Raw genomic sequence first — 24978 nt, 5'->3', positions numbered from 1 at the left:
CTGCTTGCCTGGCACCTTGTCTTGCAGCTTCCCAGCACACCAAAACCAGCCCCCACCAACCAAACCCCAGCCCTTTGCTCACCATGGGCACCTCCATGACCAGGGCCAAAGGTGGGTTGAACCCTTCAGCTCCCACTGTCCGAGCACACTGCTGTGAGCTGCCCTGGCTGCTAATCAGCTGAGATTTGTTTTACACCACGAGCAAGGCAGGAGGACACAACCTGAGTCACTGCAGTGTGGCCGACACATGGCAAACACTAACCCAGCACTGACAGCCCCACCCTGCACTAACAGGGTCTCCTTGCACCATTTGAAGATGTTGTTCATCACTGGGGCTTGGGGCTTTGCACAGTTTCAAGACCACAGCAGCGACACATCAGAACGAGACGAGCAAAAATATGATGAGCCCAATAGCTTTGAGCTCCCGAAAATGAGCCTCCTCATGCTGAAGGATTTCCAGGAGGCTGGCATTAAACTGACAGGTATAAAATCTCACAGGGGTGTTTGAGGAATCCAAAGGTCCTGCTCAGTATTAATTGAGGAGAGTCAGGGAGCAAGGAAGTTACAATTCACCTCCTGACATTGCTTGCCCTGTCACCACTTGGTCTGAAGATGTATATAACAGGACATGTGTCTTTTTGGTGCCATTGAGGGTTATGGAAGAATTTTGAAGCCAGAAAGCAGATCATCAGACAAAGTCCCTCCAGGGAGATATGGTTTTATTATTTTTTGTTTGTTTTTGCAAGGAATCACTGAAACTTTGTTTCTGCTCCTGGGCAGCTGGAGGGCCGGGAGTGTCCCAGCACCAGCCCATCCTCAAAGCAAATTGCCTGAGCCCAGCAGGTTGTCAGGAAAGGAAAACTCACCGTGCACAAAGAATACAGACACTGTCTGCCCCCAGAGCAGGCAGCCCTCCGGGGAGCAGGGCTGGCTCGCTCGCAGCCAGGACAGCTGGGCTCCAGAAACCCCACCGTGTGCCAGGCTGGGCTTGCTGGGGACAGCAGCTGCTGGGGACAGCCCTCCTGCAGCCAGCTCCTCCTCCTGCTGTGGGGACTGCAGTGGCATGGAGAAGGGACGTCTTTGTGCTCCCTCTCTGCAGCTGCAGCGCTGGCCCAGGTGCCACCAACCCACACTTTGATATGGCCCCACACTGACCTCACTCACAGCCCCCTGCAGCCACCAGCCCCTCAGACACCTTCAGGTTTGCCAGGAACCAGACCTGCCCAAAGCCCCCAGACTCAAGCCACCACCAAAACCACCACAGATCTCCCCAACAGCCCTGGGTGAAGCCACACTGATCTCTCCTGCTGCGATGCCAAGGCTCGGATTCAGCCCCTGGGATGAGACACAGAGTGTCCCCATGCCAAGCTTGCACCTCTCACCACATCAGCAAAGTTTTCTGCCCTAAAATCATCATTTACAGCCCTTCCAGACGTTTCGCTGGCTCTCAGAGAGGCAGGAGACAGAAGTGAAGGAAGCAGGGTAAGGACAGAGGGGAGGCAGAGTCTAGAGCCAAACCAGCATTGGGATGCTCCAAGGCCAGAAGCTGTAGCTCCCTCCCCAGGACTCTGGACCCTACAGGAAAGCAGGAAGAGGTGTAAGACATTCCTGACTCCCACCTGAGCTGACACAACCCCCTGCACTGCGGAAACCACCTTGCTGACAGTGAGCACAGTGATTCCATCACCTTGGGAAATGACTGTGTGCATCAGCAGCTGCAACATCCTCCATGGCTCCCTCGAAAGCATCAGCACATGCTGCCTCCACACAGCCATCCAGGCACACTCCTGTCCCCTCCCAGCCCCAAAGCCCTGGCAGAGCTGCCCCATGAGGGCATGCCAAAGTTCCCCAGATGTGCAACGCAAGCACCAGCTCCCATTTCCACATTTTGGGCTGCCTGGCCCATGAGGTCCACACAAACACACAGAGCCAGAGAACTTCTGGGGGAGAGGGAATACAAGATCTCCTGAAGCCCCCACCCACCCCAAACACTGACCAACAGATTCTGCCATTGATGGTTTTAAGCTGGGCTGGTTTTGGCTTTTCACATTTTTCCCCTAACTCCTCTTTGAACAATCCTGTAGTTGCTATGGAAATCATCTCATCAGTATGGGTGGAGCATAGCAGCACCGGCCAAAACTCCCTGTGGCTCCCAGTTGACACCAGTTCCTAGGATCTGGCAGCACTGGAGGTTACTCCGAGTTGCACAGGGAATACCTTGAACTTAAAGCAAAGCTTGGCACTGATAGATGAGTGAGACCCATTTGGCAGTCAAGGGCAGGGACTTGCAAGTCACCCAGGGATAAACAGGTTAAAATTATAATTGAGACATCCTCACACTGGCTAAGGGGTGAGAGGGTTATAAACAGCAAAAAGCTGCCATTTGCCCCAGCAACACCCTCGCTTGGAGCAGGAGGTGGCCACAGACAAGGGTGGCAGGAGCAGAGCTGAACTTTATCCCTGGCCCTGCCACCAATGCAGCCTCCAGGGAGGCCTCTCCTGCCCACTCTGCCCTCCCAGCGCTGACATGGAGCTAATCAGCAAGCTGGGTGTGAACAGCAGCCATCAAACACTGTGGAGAGGGCTGGAAGGCAGAAAAGAAATCTCCTCCATGTGGCAAAGAGAGCAGCAGGTTGGGCAATTCCTGCGTGCTCCAGTGGACCCACTTCCCACACCAAGTCACCCACTCCCACCTGGGAGCCCCAGCTGCACAGCATTCAGGTTTGACACCACGAGTCAACCCCTTGCTGAAAACACTGGCAGAGTCCTCACAGGTGATGGGTTATCCTTTACCAGTAGAGCTTGGAGCAGGGTCCCCAGGCGGCAGAGACCAGCTGAGTGGGAAATGCATCTTCTCCATGGGAGTGGACAGCAGGCCAGCAGCACAGGAGTGCCACTGCCATGGTGGCAGATGTACTGCAGTGTCATCAACCCCAGATTTAGGGTAAGGGCCAGGGACCCCCATCTCCATTTCCATCACCCCACCCAGATGGGAGACAGGGAGGATGTGATGCCTCTGCCAGCAGTGTGGACACCTCCTGCCTCTGGCCATGCTGTGTAGCCATATTCAACCTGCTGGCACCTGTCACCCTGTCACCAGCTGCAGCCCATGACAAATGACAGCAGGAGGCTCTCCTAGCTGCAGAATGCAAACCAAGGTTTCAGCACTAGCAGGGCTGTACCCAGCCCTTCCCAACCAGAGATAACATCATGAGTGGTAGTTTAACTCTGGTGCAACCTGGGCTACAGCAAGGAGCTTCCAAGCTGCATGGTGGGCAGTCACACCACCAGCACTCATGGACAAGCACACGTGAAACCTCTTTCACATCATCACCGCAAGCTTGGCAATGAGCAGGTTGCAGATGTTTTCCCAAGCATTTTTCTCCTGGAACAGGGATTTTCCTACCCTCAAAGTTGATACCACTATGCAGATCTCACCAAGTTTCACCATCCTCCCCCAGCAGCCCTACACAAATCCCCTGGAGCTGTCACACAGCACATCCCACCCTCTGCTCCCAGACCTGCCTGCAAGGGGGGAATCACACAGGCAGCACCAGCACAGCACTAGGAGCTGGCACGTCCCTTAGGCTCACACATTAGTGGTTCCAGGGTGGATTTGAGCCCAGCACAGAGCACTGCTGGACCCCACATTACAGGTGCATGACGCTGTTCAAAGGAATCAAGAACAATTTGCACTGTCAGGCTGCAAGGTGCACATCTACACTTCTACTTTGGTAGCATCTTTCCAGATCCCAAATGCTCTCCCAAACAAATGGGCTCAAGAGAGATGTTTGGGGTTGAGCTGTTATTGAACCATCCATGCCTGGCCAGAGATAAGAAGTCTGCACTCCAGTAATTGTTCTTCCTCACTCAAATTCAGCAAGTTCAAGAGAAAGCAGAAAACAGTAGCCAAAATGCCTCCCAGCCCCTGTCCCATGCCCAGGGTATGCAGTCTCTCTCCCTCCTTGCTGGCTGAAGTCTCAGTCACCAACCTGAAACAATTTGTTCCACAGTTTTGGGGAGAAGTTTTTGTAAAAACATGCAGGCAAAGTTTCCTGCAAAGCAAAGGGACACTATAAAATCAACAGAGACATGAATCAGCCCCTCTTGGGCCAAGGACAGCAAAACCAGGCTGAAGCCAGGGGAGCAGCCACTCGTGCTACTGTCACCTCCAGCGCACAACACTATGCCAGCACATATCACCATCCCTTCTCCAAAGCCCTGGGTGACAGACTGCACAGCCCCAGCTCCCACAGTCCCTTTATCCTCTGTAACCCAGAGCTAACCTCAGCAGCAGAACAGGGACCATCCTGTGTCATGGAAAACTAAAGCACGGGCCAAGTAAACAACTTATCTCCCGTCACACAGGAGAACTTTCAGCATGTCATAAGATGCAGTTCCTCCAACATTCACATTTTCTCTGTCTTTACCCCAACTTGGAGGTCCCCATCAAAACCTCAGCAGCACAAATGCTTTGGTGAGGCCCAGCCAGGCCTGTGGATGCTGCCACCAGGAAGATTCTGCTATTAGGCAGCAGAGCAGAATTTGGGGCTGACTCCTGGGGAGGGCACCCAGGTGGCTGCACCCCACAGCACCCTGAGATGCCCAGCAGAGAGCTGTGCCCATTGCCTGCACAGCAGCACAGCACCTCAAATAAAAACTCCCCACAGCCAGCACAGTGAATAAGATTACAACAAATATAAACTAATGATACAGCTGTCAAGACAGATTAGACTGCACAGTGTAAAAAATTGCAGGGCTGTTTAGTCACAACAATATAAGATTAATTTATCAATACAGCTTATGTGGCACTGGAGAGATAGCAAATTGAATAAGTGAATCTTTTCTACACCTTGCTCAAGGAGGGAGCCTCAGACCTGATGGGTGTATGGGGTTGGATACCAGTGAGGATCTGCAGGCAGCAATCACCCAACAGGGCTGGTTTGACACAGCCCAGGGGGATGTGCACCTTCATCCCAGGCTTAGGGGATGGCAGACGTGCCACCCAAACCCATGGCTCTGCACCCATGTGCTCCTAAAGGTGCCCACCCTTCTGCAGTACCAGAGTCAAGAGTGATGTTGCTAAATCAAGACATCCAGAAGCTGCTGCTGCTGCAGGCAGGAACCTCCCAGAGCCTTTTCCAAGGGCTCCTCCAAGTCCAGCATCACAGGACTAGAGCTGTCACCTTTCAGCTCTGTCCCAGTCACAGCGTGTACGTGTGCTGGGGCACACAGGAACCCCAGGCAGCAGCCACAGCTCTAACACAGGCAAAAACATGCACAGACACAGCCACCCCTTGGGGGGTAAGACCTGGCAGAACCAGGCAAGCTTGCAGCCCTGAGAACATCTCTAAAGAGTTCCCAAAAAGCAAGGACCCAGTCCAGACGTTCTCAGGAGGTGCTTCTCTACTCATCCCACGGCTTCTACCCAAATATTACAATGTCTGCACTGGGCCCACATATTTTCAGATCTCTCATGTGTTGTCATCTGTGGGTTAAAAAATGTGCAAGTAAGTAAATAGGTGCAGCAATAATGAGCCAAGGTTTCGATCTGTGAAGGTGAGAGCACAGCAGCATCTGCCAATACGAAGGAAGAACCCGTTTCTATAAATATTGAAATCCGGTAATTATCATCATTAGAACCAGTTGTGATTTAGCCATAGCTCAATCCCAACAAGTAAGAATGGCATTTATTTGCCACAATTAGAACAGCTAAAAATACCTCCCAAACTTTGCCTGGTTCAGCCCTATCCCAGCAGGCTCAGCTCTGGGCAGGGAGAAATGCAAAGATGCAAAGCAGGGGATCACTTGAAGAACCATGCAGGGCTGAAAAAACCCTGTGCTCTCACAGGGAGACCAGAGCACCAACACAAGGCCACCCCATCTTCTAGGAGCCCTTCACGGGAACTCTTCTTTACTGCTTTCTGCCCAGCTCTGGTTCATCCCAGCTAATTCCTGCCCCACAAGGGTGGCTGTTCCCTATGCAAAGCAACATTCCCTCTAGCAAGCTACATCTTCCATAGCAAAAGTTTCTTTGCAGCTGCATCAAAAGGCACACATTTGCTTTAAAAGGCAAGCAGAAAAGCCTGGCTCAGCCAAGCCATCCCACTGGCAGTGGGGAGCTATAGCCCTGCTGGCATCCAGAGGATCCCAACCAGCCATGGCTGACAGCCACGGGTCTCCTTACCTTGTGGGAGCCTTGCAGCTGTGCCAAGAGCCTCCACACACTCAGCATCCCTCCCAGGCCCCAGCTGAGTGCTGAAGGACTCCTAGAGCTCAGCATGCTGACAGACAGCTTCATGGATGAACCTCCTGCAAGACCTCATCCTTCCCAGTTTCTGCAGTCTCACAAAATCCCGTGAGCAGCATCAAGCTGTCCTGTCCTTACTCTGCAAAGTGACCAGAGGGTCATAACCTTTCCAGAAGCTTTAAACATGAAGGAACTTGGCCATCCTCCCTTGGGGACACATCTGCATTCCTGCTGCCACCAGCAGTTTCCCATACTTTTCCCCGATAATAAATAAATGCCTGTGAGGTGCAGATAAATATCTCAGGAGGCAGCACCTCAAAGCAGCTACAATCAACTCTCAGCTTCCCATCCAAGCCCACAATCCAGGAGAAAATCCCCATCTCTGACACAAATCACCCAGGGCCATCTCCTCATGCTCATTCCAAGAGTCAAGATTTTCCCTGAGGAAACGTGCCCAGCCCCCCCGGTCAGGGATGTTCTTTCTGACAGTCACGGTGAATTTTCCCCTGCTTATCCCATAATATCTGGAAAGGGCTGTGAAATGGGAGCTCAGCGAGTCTCTGTGTGCGGGGGCGAAGGCGCTGAGGAGCTGCTCCCTGCCAGGTCCCAAATGTCCATCCCAGCCCTGTGGCCTCCACCTGCCTCCACCAGCCCTGGCCTCCCCTGAAATGCCTCCAGCCATGGGATTCCTCAGCCTCCTTCCACGGCTAATCTGACTCCTCTGATGCCTTTTTTCCCTGCTGTGTTTGCTTCTGAACTCTCTCCAATTTGTCAATATTCCCATAATAAGGTGCCTTGAACACAGACCACATTCCTGGATTTTTTTTATTATTGTTATTTTGGGGGTTTTTGTTGTTTTGCTTTGCATTTTTTTCAGTGAGAATAGCCAGGTTGTAGCTCTGCTCCCACAGCTCCCCCTCTCCCCAAACACAGCCCATCACTATGATTTTAGGGCCCTAAGCCAGTTCTCAGTCCATTTGGCAGTGTCATATCCAAGGCAAACTGAACTAATTTTGAGAGTAAGATTTGGTGAGACACTATATCAAATGCTTTGCTAAATCCAAATATATTAGGATTTCCACGTTCAGCTCAGCCACTAATTTTGCGATTCCATCAAAAAGAAAAAGCAATCAGGTTTGTCTGGCAAGATTTATTCTTTCTAAATCCCTGCTGTTATTGCTCATGCTTTCCTTATCCTCTAGTGCTTCACTTTCTTAATACTGCAGGACTGGAAGCGTTTGCTGGAAATTTATTTTTGCTGTTTATATGGATTTTGAAAATCTGCCTCTGCTCTCCTCCGCTGCCCCCTGCCTTTCCCACTGCTGTTTAGCATCCCTGTGCTCCCACCAAACGCATCATCTCCTCCATCCTCCTCCCAAAGGCAGAGCACAGCAGCATCATAAGCCCGGTGTTAATACACAGCTCAGACATGAGATACTGGAGAAAAACTAATAAAAAAAATATTTGGCAGCAGGAGAAAGGTCTAAAGGAAACATCCAGCTGGGTCAAGCCCAGGTCCATCACAGAGCATCACCAACAGTTAATATTAATGCCTGAATCAGCCATCCTGAGCTTCTCCACCTTTCTTTTTTTTTGCAAATTTTCTGGCAGCCACACTCAGGGTGATCAGGGAGAGTTGAGCCACAGGTGACACAGGTCGGTGCCTCTCCAGGGGACACACACAGTCCAGGCTGGGTCAGGGCCAGCACTGCTGTAAACCAAACCCTGAGCCACTCAGGCAGTTGAGGAGATCCTCCAGGCCTGGGACTTGCAGAGAAAGGTCAGGAAAGGCTGCACTCACCTGCTCTAGGCTGGTACCCCAGGTTCCCACTCATACCTTGAGAAGTGAGGTACTCAGAAAGCCACATCACAAGGCACTCAGATCTCTTGCAGAGTGTTCCTCCCCAGTGAGCCAAGCAGAACCTTCTAAGTCCTGTGTTCACACAGCAGCCTTTCAGACAGCACCATCCCAAAACATCCCATGGGTGACCCCATCCCAGCTCTGACTGTGCATCCACTCCACTGACCTCTGTGGGAACAGGGCAGAGCTCTGCATCCCAGGGTATCACTCACTCCTGCTCGTTGGGAGGAAAAAGGCAGCTGTGTGTCACTGGTTTCTGCTCACCAGGGTTTGGAAAGACTCGGTGATCTGTACACCAAATAAACCTGCCTGGGTGCCAGCTGCCTGCACACCCTTGGGACACCCCAGCAAAGCAGCAGCACTTCCAGCCTGCATCAGGGACAAGCCATGAGCTCCAGACACAGCCTTTCCCACAGGCACTGACACCTCCCAGCACACCCAGGTCGTGGCACTGGGCTGATGTTTGGCTTCCCACACCTCCATCAGGTCAGGTCTCTGCCAGACCCTTTGCCTCAGCTCCTGTGTGCTGTTTCAGGGGCAAAAAACACAGCATAGTCATCCCAGCAGCTCAAGGCTCAGAAGAAGGGCATCAGCATCCATCAGGAGCCCAGGTGACAATTCTCCATTACACAAGGGACCTCTGCTGCCTACAGCTCCTTCAGTGCCCACTGAAGGGAGCTTACATAGGGGCACAGTGAAGCTAAGCTATGGCATGACCCCAAGCACTCAAGGGATAAAAGGAGATTTTCTCTTCACTCCAGCTATTTTTACATCTCAGAAATGTCTCCTATCCCAGGAGCCCTGCTGAGGGCTGGGATACCAACACCCTCCAGTTTACAGCCAGCTGGCTGCAGCCCAGCCCTGCTTGCAGAGCAGGGATGACCTTCCCCACAGGCAGCCAGGCCAAATGTCCTCCACCAGCTCCCACTGGCAAGTGAGTGCTCAAGGAGCTGGTGGGAGGGATTAACCCATCCTGGGACAGCTGCCCTCCTTCACCCCATCCCTGCCCCCAGCCTCACCAGGGCCCAAGATTTACAGCACAGGCAGAGCAAGGGGGTCAACAGTGGGAAACTAATGGGGACAGAGGATTTACAGGGAAGGGCTGGATTCAGGGGAGGCAGAGCAAAGCAGAGGGTGATTTACAGGGTCAGCAGCAATTTACACAGCAGGTAGCACAGGGGAGGCAAGGATTTACAGGGGCAGGGGAGAAGTGCATTTTATGGGTCTTTATTAGGAAATGAGTGGCTCCTTGCCCTGACCGCTGTGACCCAGGGAGGGACGTGGGAGCTGATGGATCTCCAAGGAGCCTCCCCCTTGTTCTGGAGGTCACAGACAGGCCATCATGGGGAACCATCCCTAGCCCAGCATGGCTGCCTGCTGCAACTGGTTTCTGCTTGGCCACAACAACCTCTGGGTGATTCCAGCAGGTCCTTGTTCCAGCGCTGCCCCGGGGTCTTGTTCCAAGGGCAGCCTTGGTGGCCAGTGCCTCCAGGGAGGCTACAAATAAACCCTCAGACATCTCCTCCTGGAGCTGGGGGCCCTTCCTTCCTCCTGGCAAGCCCCACAGTCCCTCCCCAGCTTCTCCCCCTGCCGAGGCTCGGGGCTGCCAGGCTGGTGACAGGCAGGCAGGGTCATGGTCTGCTGTCCCTCCACGCCATGGTGGGGGCCGTGAGCCAGCCCAGGGCCACCAGCACAGGCACACACGAGCCACATCACCCACTCTCCAGTCCCATTTTCCAGCTGCTCCTGGCACCCAGCAGGAGCCAAGGGTTGGGGTCAGCCCCACACACTTGACCCTGAGCACATCACTCTGGGCAAGCAGGTTCTTTCCCTGTCCCACAGCATCTGGCCCCCACTCCTGAATTGCAGCAGGGCTGGTGAGGGACACACTCTTCAGCACACAGCACAAAATGTGAGGGGTGGCACTGTGTTTGGGTCTCCAGCTACCACAAATGTCCCAGCCCTGGCTGTCCTGAGCTGGCAGGGGCCAGGCTGGGCACAGAGACGCAAGGGTTACACCAGACCTGCTCAAACTGCACGTGAAGCAAGGAAAGGAAAGAAATGTACAGGAAAAGTTGTCCCAGCACAACAATTCCACCATGTTGTGACATCACCACTTTGGAGCACACCATGGTTGGTCTCTGCCAGCCCAGGAGGTGACAGCTCAGCTTCGTGTCCAGGAGTGAGCCAGGACACACATCCTGCTGCCCCCAGCTCTTCCCTGCCACTGCTTCCTGTCAGTGGTACAAGGCACAGACTGCCCCTCCAGAAGTGACATTTGCAGCACATCATGGCCTGGGGACCAAAGCTTCAGCCATGCCAGCTGGAGGGTGCCCCAGGTGACATGCCAACCCACACCTTGCATGCTCCTATATTTACTCCCCAAAAAGAGGCTTGCAAAACAAGAAGGGGCAAGGTTGATCCTAGAAGTGCCAAAAAAATTGGGAGAATTCACTCAGACACTTCATCTCTTTCTCCAGACACTCCCCTGTTTTGTAAAAGGTACAGGAGGCCACATGCTAAATAAGAGCAATCCCTGCAGGATTGCAAACCCCAACCTCTTGCAGCACTGGGCTGCTCAGCACAGGGCTGCAATTAAGGGGTGCAATTAGGCTCGTGCCACTAGCAGAGAGAGAGGTGGAGGGGAACAGCTCCAAGCACTGACCACAGACACCCATGAAAGCATCGAGCACTGCCCAGCCCTGGCATGGCATAAAAGAGGTGAAAATAAAGTTGTGAGCAGCCTGCACAAAGCAAGAGAAGTTACTCTCTTTCAGCCTGGGGAGAGGCAGCTTTGCAGCCCAGGCAGGTCACACGGGGCAATGTCCCAATGTGTAGGAGACCAGAAAACACAGGTGAGGACTCATCACAGCCCAGCAGATCCCACAGATCCTCAGCAGAGATACGTGGGCAGCACCCCAAACAAGCTGGGCCCCTTATCCGTGTAAAACTTCCAGAGGGGCACAATAGCAACACCCAACTCGCATCCTCACCAGAACCTCAGACAGCAGCAACACCACTGCCCCCCTCCCGCTCCCCCAAAGTTTGACTAAAGCTCAGGAGTATCTTTGCTTTTATAAATCTCTGCCTTTTAATGATGGCTTCAAGGCTCAGAGAAAAAAAGGCCCATTAAACTCACTGAATAAGTTAATGGGGCAGAGAGAATCCATTTCAAAGCCACCCCAGGCTATTTTCCTCTGGAGCTAAAGCCTGAATAAGCAAAAAGGAAAAATTAAAACTGTACAGTGCTTTGCCAATAAATAACCCCCAGTGTAATCTGCTACCAGGCAGGCCTCCATTTGCAGAGATAATAGGATGCAGATCAGCTGCAAACCACCTCCCCTTGCAGGGACCACCACCTTTTGATTGCAATTAGCTGTGCTGAGGCAGGAGCCTCCATCTCCTGCCTGTCCCCTTCCACGTGCCTGGGCAGGAGGGAATGACACATCCTGCAGGGAATGCCAAAATCCAGCACTTGGCTCTGCAATTCCCCAACATTAATGCTCCAGGCAGACGCCCCTGCTTCTCTGCCCCATTTTTCCCGAGCCCTCCCACCCCTTCATCCCTGTCTTCTCCTCCTCCTACACCAGCAGCACTGTGGGTCCATTCCTCACCCATCAACCAGAGCCCACACACAGCTGCTCCTCCCCAAACACTTAAAAAACAAGTGCATGTCCCACAGAGCAGGAAAAAAAAAAAAAAACAAAAACCCTGCTTGTAAACGTTAATCCCACTAGACACGGTTTGTTTACTATTTAATATTTAAAGATGTTAATTAAGTTTCTGAATAAATAAATCTATGCTCCCCCTGCCTTTTGAAAAGCAGGGATCCTTCCCTTGGGGCCAGAACATGCTGGGTGCTGGGCACCCTGCCTGGGGCAAAGCTTGAGGGTCCCACCACCCTCCCTCTTGGAAGGAATGCCAGGCTGGGAGCATCAGACACCTCGAGTCCTGGAGGGGCGCACAGGCAGGACAGGGCACAAAGAGGAGGATTTCCAGACAGGGGTACCCGTAGCAGTTCCTCTTAGCCCTGGGATGGGATCTCAGCTACAAGCAAGGAGCCAGAAGCTTGTGTTCCCAAGGGCCAGAGGATGAACCCACAAAGTGCTGGGGGTCACAGACACCAACACACACCCCACAGCCCACCAGCAGCCAGCTACAGACACTCACATCCCTCCCAGCTGCCCAGAGCCAGGACAGGCAACCCTCACAGCTCCTTACCTGAGGGCATCCCTGCTCCAGCTCCTCTTCTCCAAACCAACATGCAGCATCTTGCCAGGAGCAGTGACTGCTGCCTCCCTCACACACAGCCCCCCACATCTAACATCCACAGCTCGGCTCTTCCACCCGATACCTCTTCAGGCTCTGCCTCTCCCAAATCCGCTCCAGCTGCATCCTGCACCTTGCCATTAACCCCCACAGTGCCAGCCCTGCAGAGCTCCTTGTTGCCCCTCCCTGTCCTCATCCCTGCACCAGTGCCCTGCCTGCACTCCTCAGGCTCCAGCTTTGCTTTGCTGGTCCCAAGGACACCCTTCAGCACCTGCCCCGACCTGAAATGAGGGGCACAACACCTCCCAAGGGAGCTGCTCTGATGCTGATTCACTCTGTGCTACTCTGCCCTGCAGAGACTGGGACAGCACTGATGTGTCCAGAGCCCATGTGAGGCTCAAAAGAGGAAATAGTCCCCAGCAAGATTCAGCTTCTCTGAACAGGCACAAAGAGAGCACCAGGAGGAAGGGATGCTCTCAGCAGGTTGGGGAGATGGGAGCACACAACATCCTTGACCCTGTGTCCCACTGAACTTTGCTTGCTCCACAGGCTGCTCAGCAACAGCCACCAAATGGCTCAGGGGCCTTCACCTTACTTTTCCTGGGCAAAATTTTGGCTGGGAGAGCACAGGCAAGGAGTGAGACAGACAAAGTCAGGATCCACCTCACTGCCACAACAACATCCATTCACATCCTGGAGGAAAGAGTTTTGGGGACAAGAGAGATTTTCCCAGCCACACCAGTCACAGAGCTCCCCACACGCAGTCCCATCTGTACTGGGGGGACACAAGGGATGCCCAAGCTGGCCTTGCCTGCCTGGGTTAGGAACAGGCAGGAGGAGGGCAGGCAGCCCAAGGGAGCATTTGCACAGCTGGATAACAGACTGGAGAGCCAGGACTCCTTGTTCCCAGCCCAGGTCACTGCACAGTATTTCCATGGAGAGCATGGGATGGGGGAAGAGGCCAGGGCTGCTCCAGGAGCAGAAGGAAAGTCAGCAGCTGCAGTCACCCGAGATCTCCCCCATGTGGCTTCATGTCCTGGCAGGGTCAGGAGTTAGAGCCTGGCATTTCTGCAGCTCAGCTGAGCATTCATATTCCTAATTTTCCTGGCAAAACCCTGAGCATGCAGGGTCCTCAGCAGCACTCAGATTCCCAGCATCTGTTTGAGCATTTCCACATTAACATTTCCTAGTGGGAACCGCCTGGTGAGAACTAGTTAAGGGACAGCCTTGCCCAACCCAGAAGGATGGGGACTTCACCATGCTCACATCTGCTCCTACCCACTTCTCAGTCCCCCAGGGACAGTGCAGAGCTGCCAGCAAAGGCACCAGTGCCCTGTCCCCTTCCCAGCACGGAGCTGTGGGAGAGCTGCAGGCAAGGGGCTGCATGGGGGGCAGCACTTGGGCTCAGCTTCTCCCTGCATCCTTCCCTGCGATCCCAGGAGCATTTAGCTGTCACTTCAACAAGCACTGGAGTCAGGATTAAGCACCCTGAGTTGTACATGTGCGGTCAAACTCCCTGGGGAACCCTTCCTGACCTCTCTGCTCACTGCTGGGAATTTTGGTTTTAATTAAAAAGGCAGTTTTTACTTATGCAGACCAAAGCTGGGGGTGATGTCACATGCAGGTACAGGAAGGGCATGGTCACTACCAGGCTCCATTGTCCACCATACCAAAACACTGGGTGGCAGCTGGTAGAAAACTGGCTGTACACATCTCTCTGGCTTCTCCTTCAGCTCCTCAACTGCTACAAGTGAAAACAAACAAGCTGAAAATACAGCACATATTTTCCTGGTGCTGCCCTTCCAGGCAAGCCAGCTCTCACACAGAGGGGAACAGGGAAGGCAGCCCAGTTCCTTGGGGTCTGGAAACCAGACAGTACATGAGAGGTGGGGATACCCAAGGACACAGCACAGCAGGGTTGGTGGAGCTGCCCTGGGAGCTGGCCACTGATTCCAGTGCAGTGTTCCAAGGGGACTCCAGAGAGATTTTAGTCCCCCTTTCTTCAACTGAAGTGAAGCCCAGGCCCTGAACAGTACCATGGCCCTCACCCATGAGCCATCACCCACTCCCCAACACACATCCACCCAAATGTTGCCTCTGCCATGATGCTGGGGGTCCATTTGCTGTTGCATTGCAGGACCACAGGGTGTCACAGCCTTTCCATCACTCTGGCAGCCCTTGGCAATAGCCAGAAGGGAAAAAACCAGCCCCTCTTTGGCCAGGCTGCCAGGGAAAATGGGATAATCCCAGGAGCTGCACATGGAGGATGTGACAGGGTCAAGGCCAGACTCCTGCCCTCACTCACCCTTGCTGTGTCTCACACCAGGCTCTTCTCAGCCTCCCTCCCTTGGAGAGGGACATGTGATCTCTTTACCTCTCTGACCTCCATCCAGCATGTGCAGCAGAGGTTTAATCAAAGGAGCAAAGAACATTTTACCTACTCTGGAGGGCCTCAGAGAGAGCTCTCAGCCTGTGCCCTCTTGTCTCTGCCTCCAGGATTTCTCCATGGACTTCTCTCATGCCTGCTAAACACAACAGGACCAATAGAACAGCCTTGTTTATCCCTCCCTCCATGCTTGGATAAATCCTGGCCAGTGCTGCTACAGGATCTCCATCCTCGCTCTGCTCCACCACTGCTCCATGCCTCATCTTCTCCACCAGTAAAATGGACAGAGCCATTAGAGGCTTCCCTGGGGGATCACAGCCAGAAGCTGTCACAGAGGGCAGGCCATGACCCTAAGCAGGCACTGCTCCTTCTCACTGCACCTGCTTCGGCTGGGCCAATACCGTCCAAAAAGCTGCAAATCACCTCAATTCACAGACAGGCTGGGGCTGTATCTTGCAGCACTGCTGGAAGAGCTGTGGATAGGTGGGGATGCACTGACCAGCAGCTGCACCGAGCAGAAAGCAGAAAGCCACAAGCCAGCAACCCACTCGGCTCCTAAGGGATCATCCAACACCGGTGTGCGCCTGCACAGGAATAGGGATGCCGAGTTTGGTGACCCAAGAGCAGCCCGGGCACCCACGGCAAAGGCTTTCCAGCGTGACAGCGAGCAGGGGGTGACCCCGAGCCCCCGCAGCCCCCGGCGCTGCGGTGCGGCTCGGAGCCGGCCGTGCCCGCGCATCCCGCATCCCGGAGCCGGGCTGTCTGCCGCTGCCGCTTGCCCTCTAGCGGCACAGCCACCTCCAGACGGGAACAGCGGAGCGGGTGAGCCGGGATGCGCCGCGCCGAGGAGCCGGGGCTGAGCGGGGCGCAGGGTGCAGGCTCGGCCGGGAGCTGTGGGACATCCTCCGGGCGGCTCGTTTGCCGGCGCTCCTGCACCTACAGCCTCAACCCGGAGCGTCTCCTCTTTGGGGGTGACGGGGACAGCCCTGTGCCGCCGTGGCGATGGTGCTGCTGGCGTGGTTCTCAGGAGCATGGGGAGCCACGTGAGGTGAGCGAGCTGCTGGTCCTCATCTCCTCATGTGGGCACAGAGTGCAGCCTCTGAGCGAGGAACTCGCCCGCAGCACCTCCTCGACCACAGCTTTGCCGTGCACCCCTCGGTGCAGCGGGGAGAGCAAGGGGATTTGGGGGAGAGCAGAGCCCACAGGCTGCTGTCAAACACACCTGCTTAGAAAGCACCTACAGCACCTGTCGAAACCCCATCTGCAGGAAACACTGAACTACTGCTATTCCACAGTGCCTGGTAGTAACACTCCGAGGTACAAGCGCTAGTAACACTCACTTTAGAAGCCTGGCAGGCTTAGGGATTGGCTTATTTCCCACTTGTCAGCAGCCCCCTAAATGGGATCCACCAAACTCAGCCATAAACTCCAGGACAACACCAAGCAGGGGCTCTTCATTGGGCAGGACAAACCAGTGTGTCAGGGAGGCACTGGGAAGCATCACCAAGCTCAAACTACCTGCAGGGCTCCCCAGAGGTGATCCCATGGGACATCTCAGGGACTCTTTGGGAGGTTCACTGACAGGGCCCAGCATGGCTGGGTGCATGGCTGGTCACAGGGCTGTGGGAGACCTCAAGCAGCCTCATGCCAAACCACATGAAGATGCTTTGCTTCACGGGGTGAGCTAATAATGTAAAGCCTACCCAGAGAACTTTCCCTGACTGAGCTCTACAAAAGCCCTTAGACAGAGGCAACACCTCCCTGAGCCACCAAGGACAACAAGGCAGCTCCTTCCCCAGTCTCTTCTTCCTCCCATTAAACATCTCTCCAAGACCTGAAACATCTCTGGCTCACCTCTCCAATTGTAAGGAGACAAGCCATCAGTCAGAACCAATTTAGACCTCCCCAAAACCTGCATGACATGAGGAGTTGGGACATGCCACATGCACGCTGAAACCATCTGGGCCACCAGCTCCTCCTGTCAGGCCAGCACCTCAGGCCCCATGTTTGGCTCAGAAAAAGTCTGGGAAGTGCTGGCAGGCACCAAAACTGTCTTCTTCCTGAAGAAATACCTGACATCACCTGTGCCCGGAAAGTGCCTCTCTCCAGGATTGGTCAGCAGACAGATCGACAGTAAGAGCAGGGCAAGGAGCCAACAGCCAGCACACAGGAAAGGGGGAGGACACAGATCAGTGCTCCTGGCTTAACTCACCTCTACAGCATCAAGACCATATATCACAGCCCAACTCTTTGTCTCAAATATCTCTGCACCCTTTTCTGTCCTCAAAGCTTGGTGCTGTGCCCGCCTCCCCCATCCTGACATCCTTCAGGATAGATGCTCTGCATGAACAAGAGCCCTGAAAATCCAAGATGGATTGAATTAGGGACCTTTTTGATCATCTCTGGAGCATCCAAAGCCTCTGGGACCAGGAGATGAGAGGTTTTGGGAATGCAGGGCCCTTCATCTCTGGAGAGTAGAAGTACTCGAGGCACACTGGGCACAACGTGGCTGATACACAGAGAGGAGAAAAGTTTGTGCCTGTTGTCTGAAGCAGAGCAGTCAATAATTTGAGCATCACAGGAGCTTTTCCCATGGCTGCTTGGGTCACCAAAACAAGTTCTGCTCCCTCCAGCCCTTCCAGGAAGGGGCCTGCCCTTTCTTTCTTGCCTCCTCCCCAGACACGGGCACAGAGGAGCTTTCCCTGTGCCTCAGCTCTCCCGGCACCAGCAGGGAAGGGGTGCTGCTGCTCCCTGCACCCCCTCGCTCTCCCCCTCTCCACATGCTGCCAGCTCCCGCGCAGCGAGTGGGGGCTGCGCTGCCGCTCCCCCCGCAGCTCCCAGCGCTGACGTGGCTCTCCCACCCCCAGCCAGGCCCACGGCATGGAGCGGATGCTGCCATGGACTGCTGGGACAGCCCGGTAGGAAGGAATGAAAATGCTCTTCTTGTCTGTAGAGGAGAGCAAGATGCTTCCTCTTGGCCCTGCCAGTGAGACCCAAAAATCCCACTGTGCTCCACAGAGGAGCAACCCAATGTCCTCTTGGGCTGCTCTGAATTCATCTCACCTTGTTGAAAGCAGCTATGAGCTGCACAGATACACCCTGATTATCCACCCATCCAGCACGTTTTACCAGAAGTTCCCCCATTCTCCCTTGGCAAGGCTGGGTAAAGAGCAAGGCTTTATAAACCGGGGACATCTCCTTGCCTCGAGGGAGCCCAGGGGTGACACACGCAGGCCACCACCGCCTGCCTAGCAGCATCTCCGCAGTGCCATAGCAACAGCTGAGAAGTAGGGAGGCCCAGATGGCAAACTCCTCCGTCTGTCCTTCCCCACGCACGGTGCCGGCGCACGCAGGCGCTGCCCACGCTGCCAGCGGGGTGAGTCCCAGGCACCCCGACACGCGGCACCCTCCGGCCAGCCCCGTGTGCCAGCCAGCCCCCCGCAGCGCCAGGGCTGGGGACACGCCGTGACAAACACGCACGCGGGGGCGGGAGGGGTTCTGTGCCACAGGAACTGCGGGATCAAAGTTCTGCCTGTGCTTCTGGTCTTGCGATGGGTAAAGCCCCATGTCACAGGGGTGAGCATCTCTGTAAGTCACACCTGGCTGGGGACACAGCAAAGGCCACCCAGCTGCACGGGAAAAGGGATGGCATAGACATGCCCCAACCCCGTGGTGACCTCTCCTGAAATTGGGAGGGGGAAGTACAGGGCATGACTCCAAACTGGAGCCATGTCAGTCGGGTCCAAGCTGGCTCTCTGGCTAGACAGGGCTGCTGGCAGCTCACAGGGATCTGTGTGCATCTCCAGGGAGGCAGCCCAAAATCAGGTAAGTTTCTGGGCGTGCTGGAAAAGGGCAGAGGGACACCAGCCAACCCAACCTCCTCCTCATCCATCTGAGGGCAGGAGCCTCCTGCCTTTTCCCTGCCTCACTACTGACCTGGCACCACCTGGATTTGCAAGGTTGTGCTTTACTGTCCCCTTCAGCCCAGCCAGGGCAGGAGCCACTCAGCCCTGACTTTTACCAAAAGGAGGATGTGTGGGAAGCCAGAAGCACCAGCAATTGAAGCAAAAGCTAATCCTTTGAAATGTGCAACAGGAGACTCGATGGTGGGGTACCACACTGAGGTACCCACAGGACTGGCCTGCCCCACCATCCTCCTTGGGCAGCACTACAGCCTGGTTGTCTCCTGTTTCTCTTCTGTTGTCCTTGCCTCACAGGGCCTCATCAGCCCCTGAGAAGTGATATAACCCAAAGCTCCTGATGGCTCAACCCAGTGCACGGTTGGGGTGGGCTTGGCATGGAGGGGTCTTGCCCTCCCTCAAGGGGGTAACATGGGCAAGCCCTCCAAGATAGCTATATTGGTTCTTTAAACCAACTTTCTAAATGGGCTCTGGCAATCTCTCATCATCAACACTCAAGCCCTGATTTGGAAGCTGAGCTCTCTTTTGGACGTGAATAAGGCTCTGCCTGGTCACAGGGTTGTTTCACCACCCCACACTCCATTTGCTTATTCACCAGCTACAAGATGGAGCAGCGACCACCACCTTCCCCAGGGCCTGTGAGGAGGTTCCAGCTGGGGCACTGCATCCCTCAGCCACTGGGACAGGACTGAGCCTCCCCTGCTCACCCCAGCCCCGTGGGAGAAGGTGCTTTTGCCCACTGGCTGCCCACCAGCTGCCTAACGAGGCCAAGTCCCCGTGAGCATGGCAAGCAGGGGGAAAACACTGCTCCTTGCCCAGCTGAATCAGACTCACATGCCAGGAGTGATTCAGCCATGACCAGACTGGGCTTCTAGGCACCCTCACCCCAACACCCATGATGTCAGGGCTGGCAAGGAGAGGCCTGACATCAGCCTGAAAGGGTGCAGGACCTGATGCTTCTTCACAAGAGCATGAACGTGGTTCAACTCTGGCTCCCAGCAGTGACCCCTTTGCTGGGAAGCATCCCTGCCACATAAATCAACCCTCTGCTCCCATAACTATCTCCTATAAACCAGCACTGCCTCCCCAGTAAGCACAGACCCTTGTGGAAAGTTTTCATCTGTGCACAGTCTCAGCCCCTGAGAGCATTTTGGGGTTCACCCCAGTCCTGTGCCTCAGCCCTCCCAAGCCCAAAAAGGAAGGCACGGGTCCAGCAGCGATGCAGGGGGTGAAGGAATGTGCTTTGCTCAGTGTGAAGCAGAGAGGCATACGAATTCCAGCAAAAACTGGCACCTTCTTCTCCTTCCCCAAATTAAGAGAACCTCCTTTCCAAAAAAAATACCCAATATCTGTTTCTGGAGTTGTCCATTTGGGTTTGGGTTCTTTTTTTTTTCCCCCACTCCTTTTTACAGACTGCTTATCAGCATTTTTCATTTTCAAAGCAGTAAAGACATTTTCTGGGCACAAAGCACTCGTGTAATACTACCTCTCACAGCAGTTCAGATGTCTGTGCATCTGACAACGCACAGTCGCTCACACTGGTGGCTTCCAAACCCTTCCCTGCCTTTCCTGCTGCTCCCTGGCCCCCAAAGGGTTAAAACTAAACCACAACAAACAGAGAGCACAGGGAAAAAACACGAGTTTCTCCGACTTCCCCAGCATCACCCTCATCCCTCCAGCATCACAGGGAAAACACTCCAGCACCACGACGCAGGATAAATATGGGGCAATTGGAAGGGGAGTGTTGCATTAGCTCCCCCCATCTACTTTCCCCATTCCTGCTGTTGTTATGGAGGTTTTCTGGGGAGGGGAAGGCAGGGCTGTGGATTCAGGGTCAGTGACCTGCTGAAAACCTGCTTGGGCATGGCGTGAACCCGTAAGCAAGCGGGGAAAGCAGCTCCCGTCATCTTTACCCAGCAAAGGTGATGAGCAGAGCTGCGAGAGAGGCACTGCAATTACTCCATGGCTCTGCTGCAATTGCACTGTGACCAAATAAAACAGCCTCAGGAAGAGACCCAAAGCCCTCTCCCTCCATGCAACCATGCCATCGAGGTGAAAGAAATTAAATAAATAACCCTCCATTACTCATTTCGAACCTTGCTGCATTTCACTGCCAGAATAAAGGATTCCACCTCTTCTCTGCTCAACTCCCACTGGCAACTTGCTCTGGGGGCTACATTTCCCTAAATGCTCACATTTCAATTAGCATTAGAATAATGAAATGGCTCAGAGTTCATCTCACCCAAAAATGTACTGGAAAATAAAGAACAGAGATTGGAAGCAATGAGGAATTATTTTTTTTTTCACACACACAGAGCATGATGGACTCAGAAGAAGGAAAATATATTCCTTTCTCGACTCCACACTGATGAGATTAACATGGGCTTTGCTAACTGCCTCTCCAAACAAGGATAATGCAACTTCAAGTTGATTTTCCAGATAAACAAGCATGCAAACAAACGCAAAGTGCTCAACTAAAAATATCTCGCTGCTCCGATGCTTCTCCCCACCGCTGCCACCACCCCGAACCTAAAACACACAAATCCTATCGCGGCACCACGACGAGTTGCAAAATTACAACAATGTGAATTAAATAAACTACTTAAGGAACATCTCACTGTCCTTTTTTTTTTTTTTCCTCCTCTTAAAAATGCAAAACCGCAGATCCCCAGATACACTCATCCAGGGCAGGGAAGGGAGCATTTTCTGATGTGAGGATGTGAAAAATAATGGCATTTTAACTGGATACAAAGTCTCAAGAAAGAAAAAACAGTCCAGAACTTGCTTTTCTTGCCCAGTTTGGGTAAATATGTGGCGGTGTGTGGCTGTGGCGTCCCCGTTCCCCTTGCAGAAGCAAACAGTTAAAGGAAGCAGCAGCTTTAGCATCTTTGCCTGCTGCTCTCTCTCCTGCTAAGGAATCAGATCTCATTTACTTTATTCCTCTTAAGCCTTGGCCAAACTGTTGCTGGGCTTTTTATGGGGTTTTTTTTGTGGGGGGGGATGGGGTAAGGGAAAAGCCAGATCTGCATCCTCTGCCCGGGGAGTCGGGCTGAGCCCAGCCAGTGCAGCGATGCCGGGGGCACCTGAGCCCCGCACGGGCAGCCCAGCCCGCACCCTGCCGCGGGAGGGGGAGCCCTGGGGGACCCCCACTTACATGGAAGTGATGTTCCTTGAGATGTCCGTGATATTGATGCTCGTGTTGCCATTGCTGCTGCCTGAATCCTGCCCTTCCAAGAGGGGGAAGAGGTTCCCATCATCCGGCTTCTTGCAATTGATGTCTGTCTTGCTGCAAAGACAATTAGCAGGGCAAGCCAGCACCGAAAGCAGATAGTCTCCCCAAATGCTCCAGAGCAAAAAAACCCTCCAGAAAGTGCACTTGGTAGGGCAAAGAGAGACATCCATCTCCGATTGCTGCTTCTAAAAAAGAGGAGGAGGAGGAAAGGGGGGATGGAGGGAGGGGAAGGGGGGGAAAGGGGGAAGGAAACAAAGACAGAGGGAGGAAAAAAAAAAAGAAAAAAAAAAAAAAACAACAACAACAAAACCTCAAGCGATCAGCTGCAAAAATCCTCCAGCAGATGAAATCATGCTGGCAGCTGGCTGGGAGAGGCTGTAATTCCCGCTAGGGCAGCGGCCGCGGCCGCGGGCGGGGATGGATGCATGCCGGCCCGGCCGCCCGCCGCTCCCGCAGCCGCTCCGGAGGATCGCAACGGGAGGCTGGGGAGGGAGGGATGGGAGGGGAGGAAGGGAGGGAGAGAAGCAGCCGGGGAAATAAATAAATAACAAAAACGGTGCGAAAGTCACCAAGTCCCACCTACTGGGCAGAATTAAAATTGACACACCTGCAAAAAAAACAGACAGAGGGAGAGGAGGGGGCGATCTCCCCTTCCCATCTCTTCCCTCCCCCGGCCTGGCCAGCCCTGCTGCGGCGGGCACAAAAAGCAGGGGAGGAGGAAGAGGAGGAGGAAGGCTTGCAAAGAGAACCGGGCTCCGCAATAAAAAGGATTCCCCACCCCCCCCTCCCTCTCCGCTAAAATCAGTGTAGGAGGAGGGGGCAGAGAGGGGAAAAACCCCACTGCTGGAGCCCAGCTCAGCCCCGGGAGCGGAGGAAAAGTTGAAGCTGGGGTTAAATTTGTGGTGGGGGAGAGCAGAGGGGCTTTGGCTCGGCTCCTGCTTTCTCAAGCTCTTTTGGAGGACGGTGCTGCCTTTGGCTTGGTTGTTGGGTGGGTTTCCCCCCCTCCTCCCCCAACCCGGACATAAGGGTGGAGAGGAAAGAGAGATTAAACTGAACTGGAAGAGAATAAAAGCCAGTGTGGATTACAGAAATTTAAATGGGGTTTTTTTTTCTTCTTTGGAGGATCCTAGCGAGAGGCAGCTCAGACGGCTGGGTGTGAAAAAAGCGACTGAAGAGCATCCAGGAAGGCCCCCCCCAGCCCCTAAAAAATGCAATGGGGACCAAGCCGGCTGCCGGGAAGCGCAGGCAGGAGCACCCACGGTCGGGGCTCCCGTCCTCCCTCTCCTGGCTTCCCCCTTCCCTCCTGCAGCAGATTCTGCAATCAGACATGCAAAAAAAAAAAAATCCTGAAAGAGGAAGACTGAAGTGTTGAAAAGGCTGAGCTCAGAGCGCCGAAATGGCATCAGGAGAGCAGTGAGTGCGAGCTGAACAGCAGAGCGAATTAAGATGCATGGTGCATTTTTGGCAAGCACAAACCCAAGCAGATCAGAGCTCTGCTTAATTTGCTCTGCTTTTCCACAGCGCTTTTCTGCATGCCTTTTTTTTTTTTTTCCCCAATAGTTTCATGTCTCTGCTCCTCTGCACAGAGACAGAGCAATAAAGGGATGGTGCTGCAGGCAGGAGCACGGGCAAAGGGAGGAATTACAGGTGTAGGACTCCACATATTTCAAGGGTCTACTTCTGCCAGCAAAGTGCTTTGCACAAGGAGGAGAGACAGCACTGGCTGAGCCAACACCTTCAGACTCTGTTACACACCCAGAACCATCCTGCTCCAGGAGGGGCAGCAGGATTTGGAGGGAAAGAGGGGAAAAAACTCCACCACGGTGAGAGGATTTACAACTGGGATTCATGCACCCATGGCCCCCTGCAGGGAGACCGTGCCAGTGGGACACGGGCAGGGCTCCTGCTTGGGCAAGTCCTCACCCACTGCTGCCCAGCCGTGTCAGAAGCCCTGGGAGTGGCAGTGATGGGCAAGGGGGTGCTCATTCCAGGGCATCAGTCCTGCTCCCACGGGGTCTTCTGGGGTGCCAGGCAGCTTCACCAGGGCTGCTCCTGCCAGGGCTCCCAGGGGAAGCAGGTGTATTGGGCTAGAGAAGAAATATCGAGGGGGGAGCGCTTTTTTCCCCCTGAGCCCCACCTCTGCTGAATTACCAAAGTGAAACACCTGGAGCAAAAGAGGTCACTGGTGTGCTTGGAACTGCAAGAAAGAGGAGCACAGGGGAGAATTTTGTAGACTCCCACTCCCATGAGAAGCATCTCCCATCCAGAACACCAGACAGGAAAACACCCAGGCGTATTTTCTACTCCCTGCCTCAGTTTCCCCACCTGTATCAGAGAGATGCCATTCTTGTGGCTCAGCCCTGTGACCAGACTGCAGAAGGCACTGATGGAAGGCACCATGTCACATTCCCCTGCCCAGGGGGAACACCAGGAACCCCACAATGCCCAGTCAGTGTGTGGGCTCATCCCCCAGCAGTATCAAGGGTGTCACCCTACCCCCAAAACCAGTGCCCAGGATGACACCAGGGCTTCCTTTAAACTGCAGCTGGTGTGAGGTCACAGACTCTTTGTGGCACTTGACATCAATCACCCCATCCCATACAAGACCAGTGTGAGGACATCAGCATACCCTGGTATGTCACCAGAGGGTAAGTCACAGGTGGGGACACATTCAGGGGACACACACCCACCTTGGGGACCCACTGCAGTCCTGCAACACAGCCAGGCTCTCCTGTGAGCAGATCAGCACTGTCACCTGAAGGAAGTGCTGTCACCTGGAGGAGCCAGGGTGGCACTGCTTGGCCGGGGCTGCACACATGAGCACCCTGTCCCTCTGTCCCCCAGGGTCACCCATTGGCCAGGAGCAGAGTACGGCTGCTAACAAAGCACAAACACAGTCAGAGAGGTTTTCAGGTCTAGTTACCAGCGTTGCCCTCTGCTTGCAAAGCCAAGGTTTAACCCACAGAACGCTGGGGATGTCTCAGGTGGGCTGTCCTGGGTGTGAGGACACAGGAGCCCACCCACCCCCATGACTTTCCCACCCTGCTCTGCCACCTGGTG

At 54.1% G+C, this 24978-nt stretch overlaps 1 protein-coding gene across 3 annotated transcripts in view; it reads right to left on the bottom strand.

Annotated features, from left to right (window-relative positions):
* The window catches only part of NTRK3 (neurotrophic receptor tyrosine kinase 3), a 203381-nt gene extending 180990 nt beyond the window's left edge, over positions 1–22391 (bottom strand). For 2 of the 3 annotated variants that reach the window (XM_041418937.1, XM_041418938.1), the window contains exon 1: positions 21841–22356. In XM_041418937.1, the coding sequence (XP_041274871.1) occupies positions 21841–22088 (248 nt within the window). In that variant the 5' untranslated portion in view covers positions 22089–22356. Of the gene's footprint in view, positions 1–21840 lie in introns of all 3 variants that reach the window. The other variant, XM_041418936.1, reaches the window with a different exon arrangement.
* Positions 22392–24978: the final 2587 nt, after the last annotated feature.

Source organism: Onychostruthus taczanowskii, unplaced genomic scaffold, assembly GCF_017590055.1.
Source record: "Onychostruthus taczanowskii isolate IOZ18803 unplaced genomic scaffold, ASM1759005v1 scaffold6, whole genome shotgun sequence".
In the NCBI taxonomy this organism is placed as follows: domain Eukaryota; kingdom Metazoa; phylum Chordata; class Aves; order Passeriformes; family Passeridae; genus Onychostruthus; species Onychostruthus taczanowskii.
Note: the sequence above shows the minus strand (reverse complement) of the source record. Positions and strands in the feature narration are given on the sequence as shown.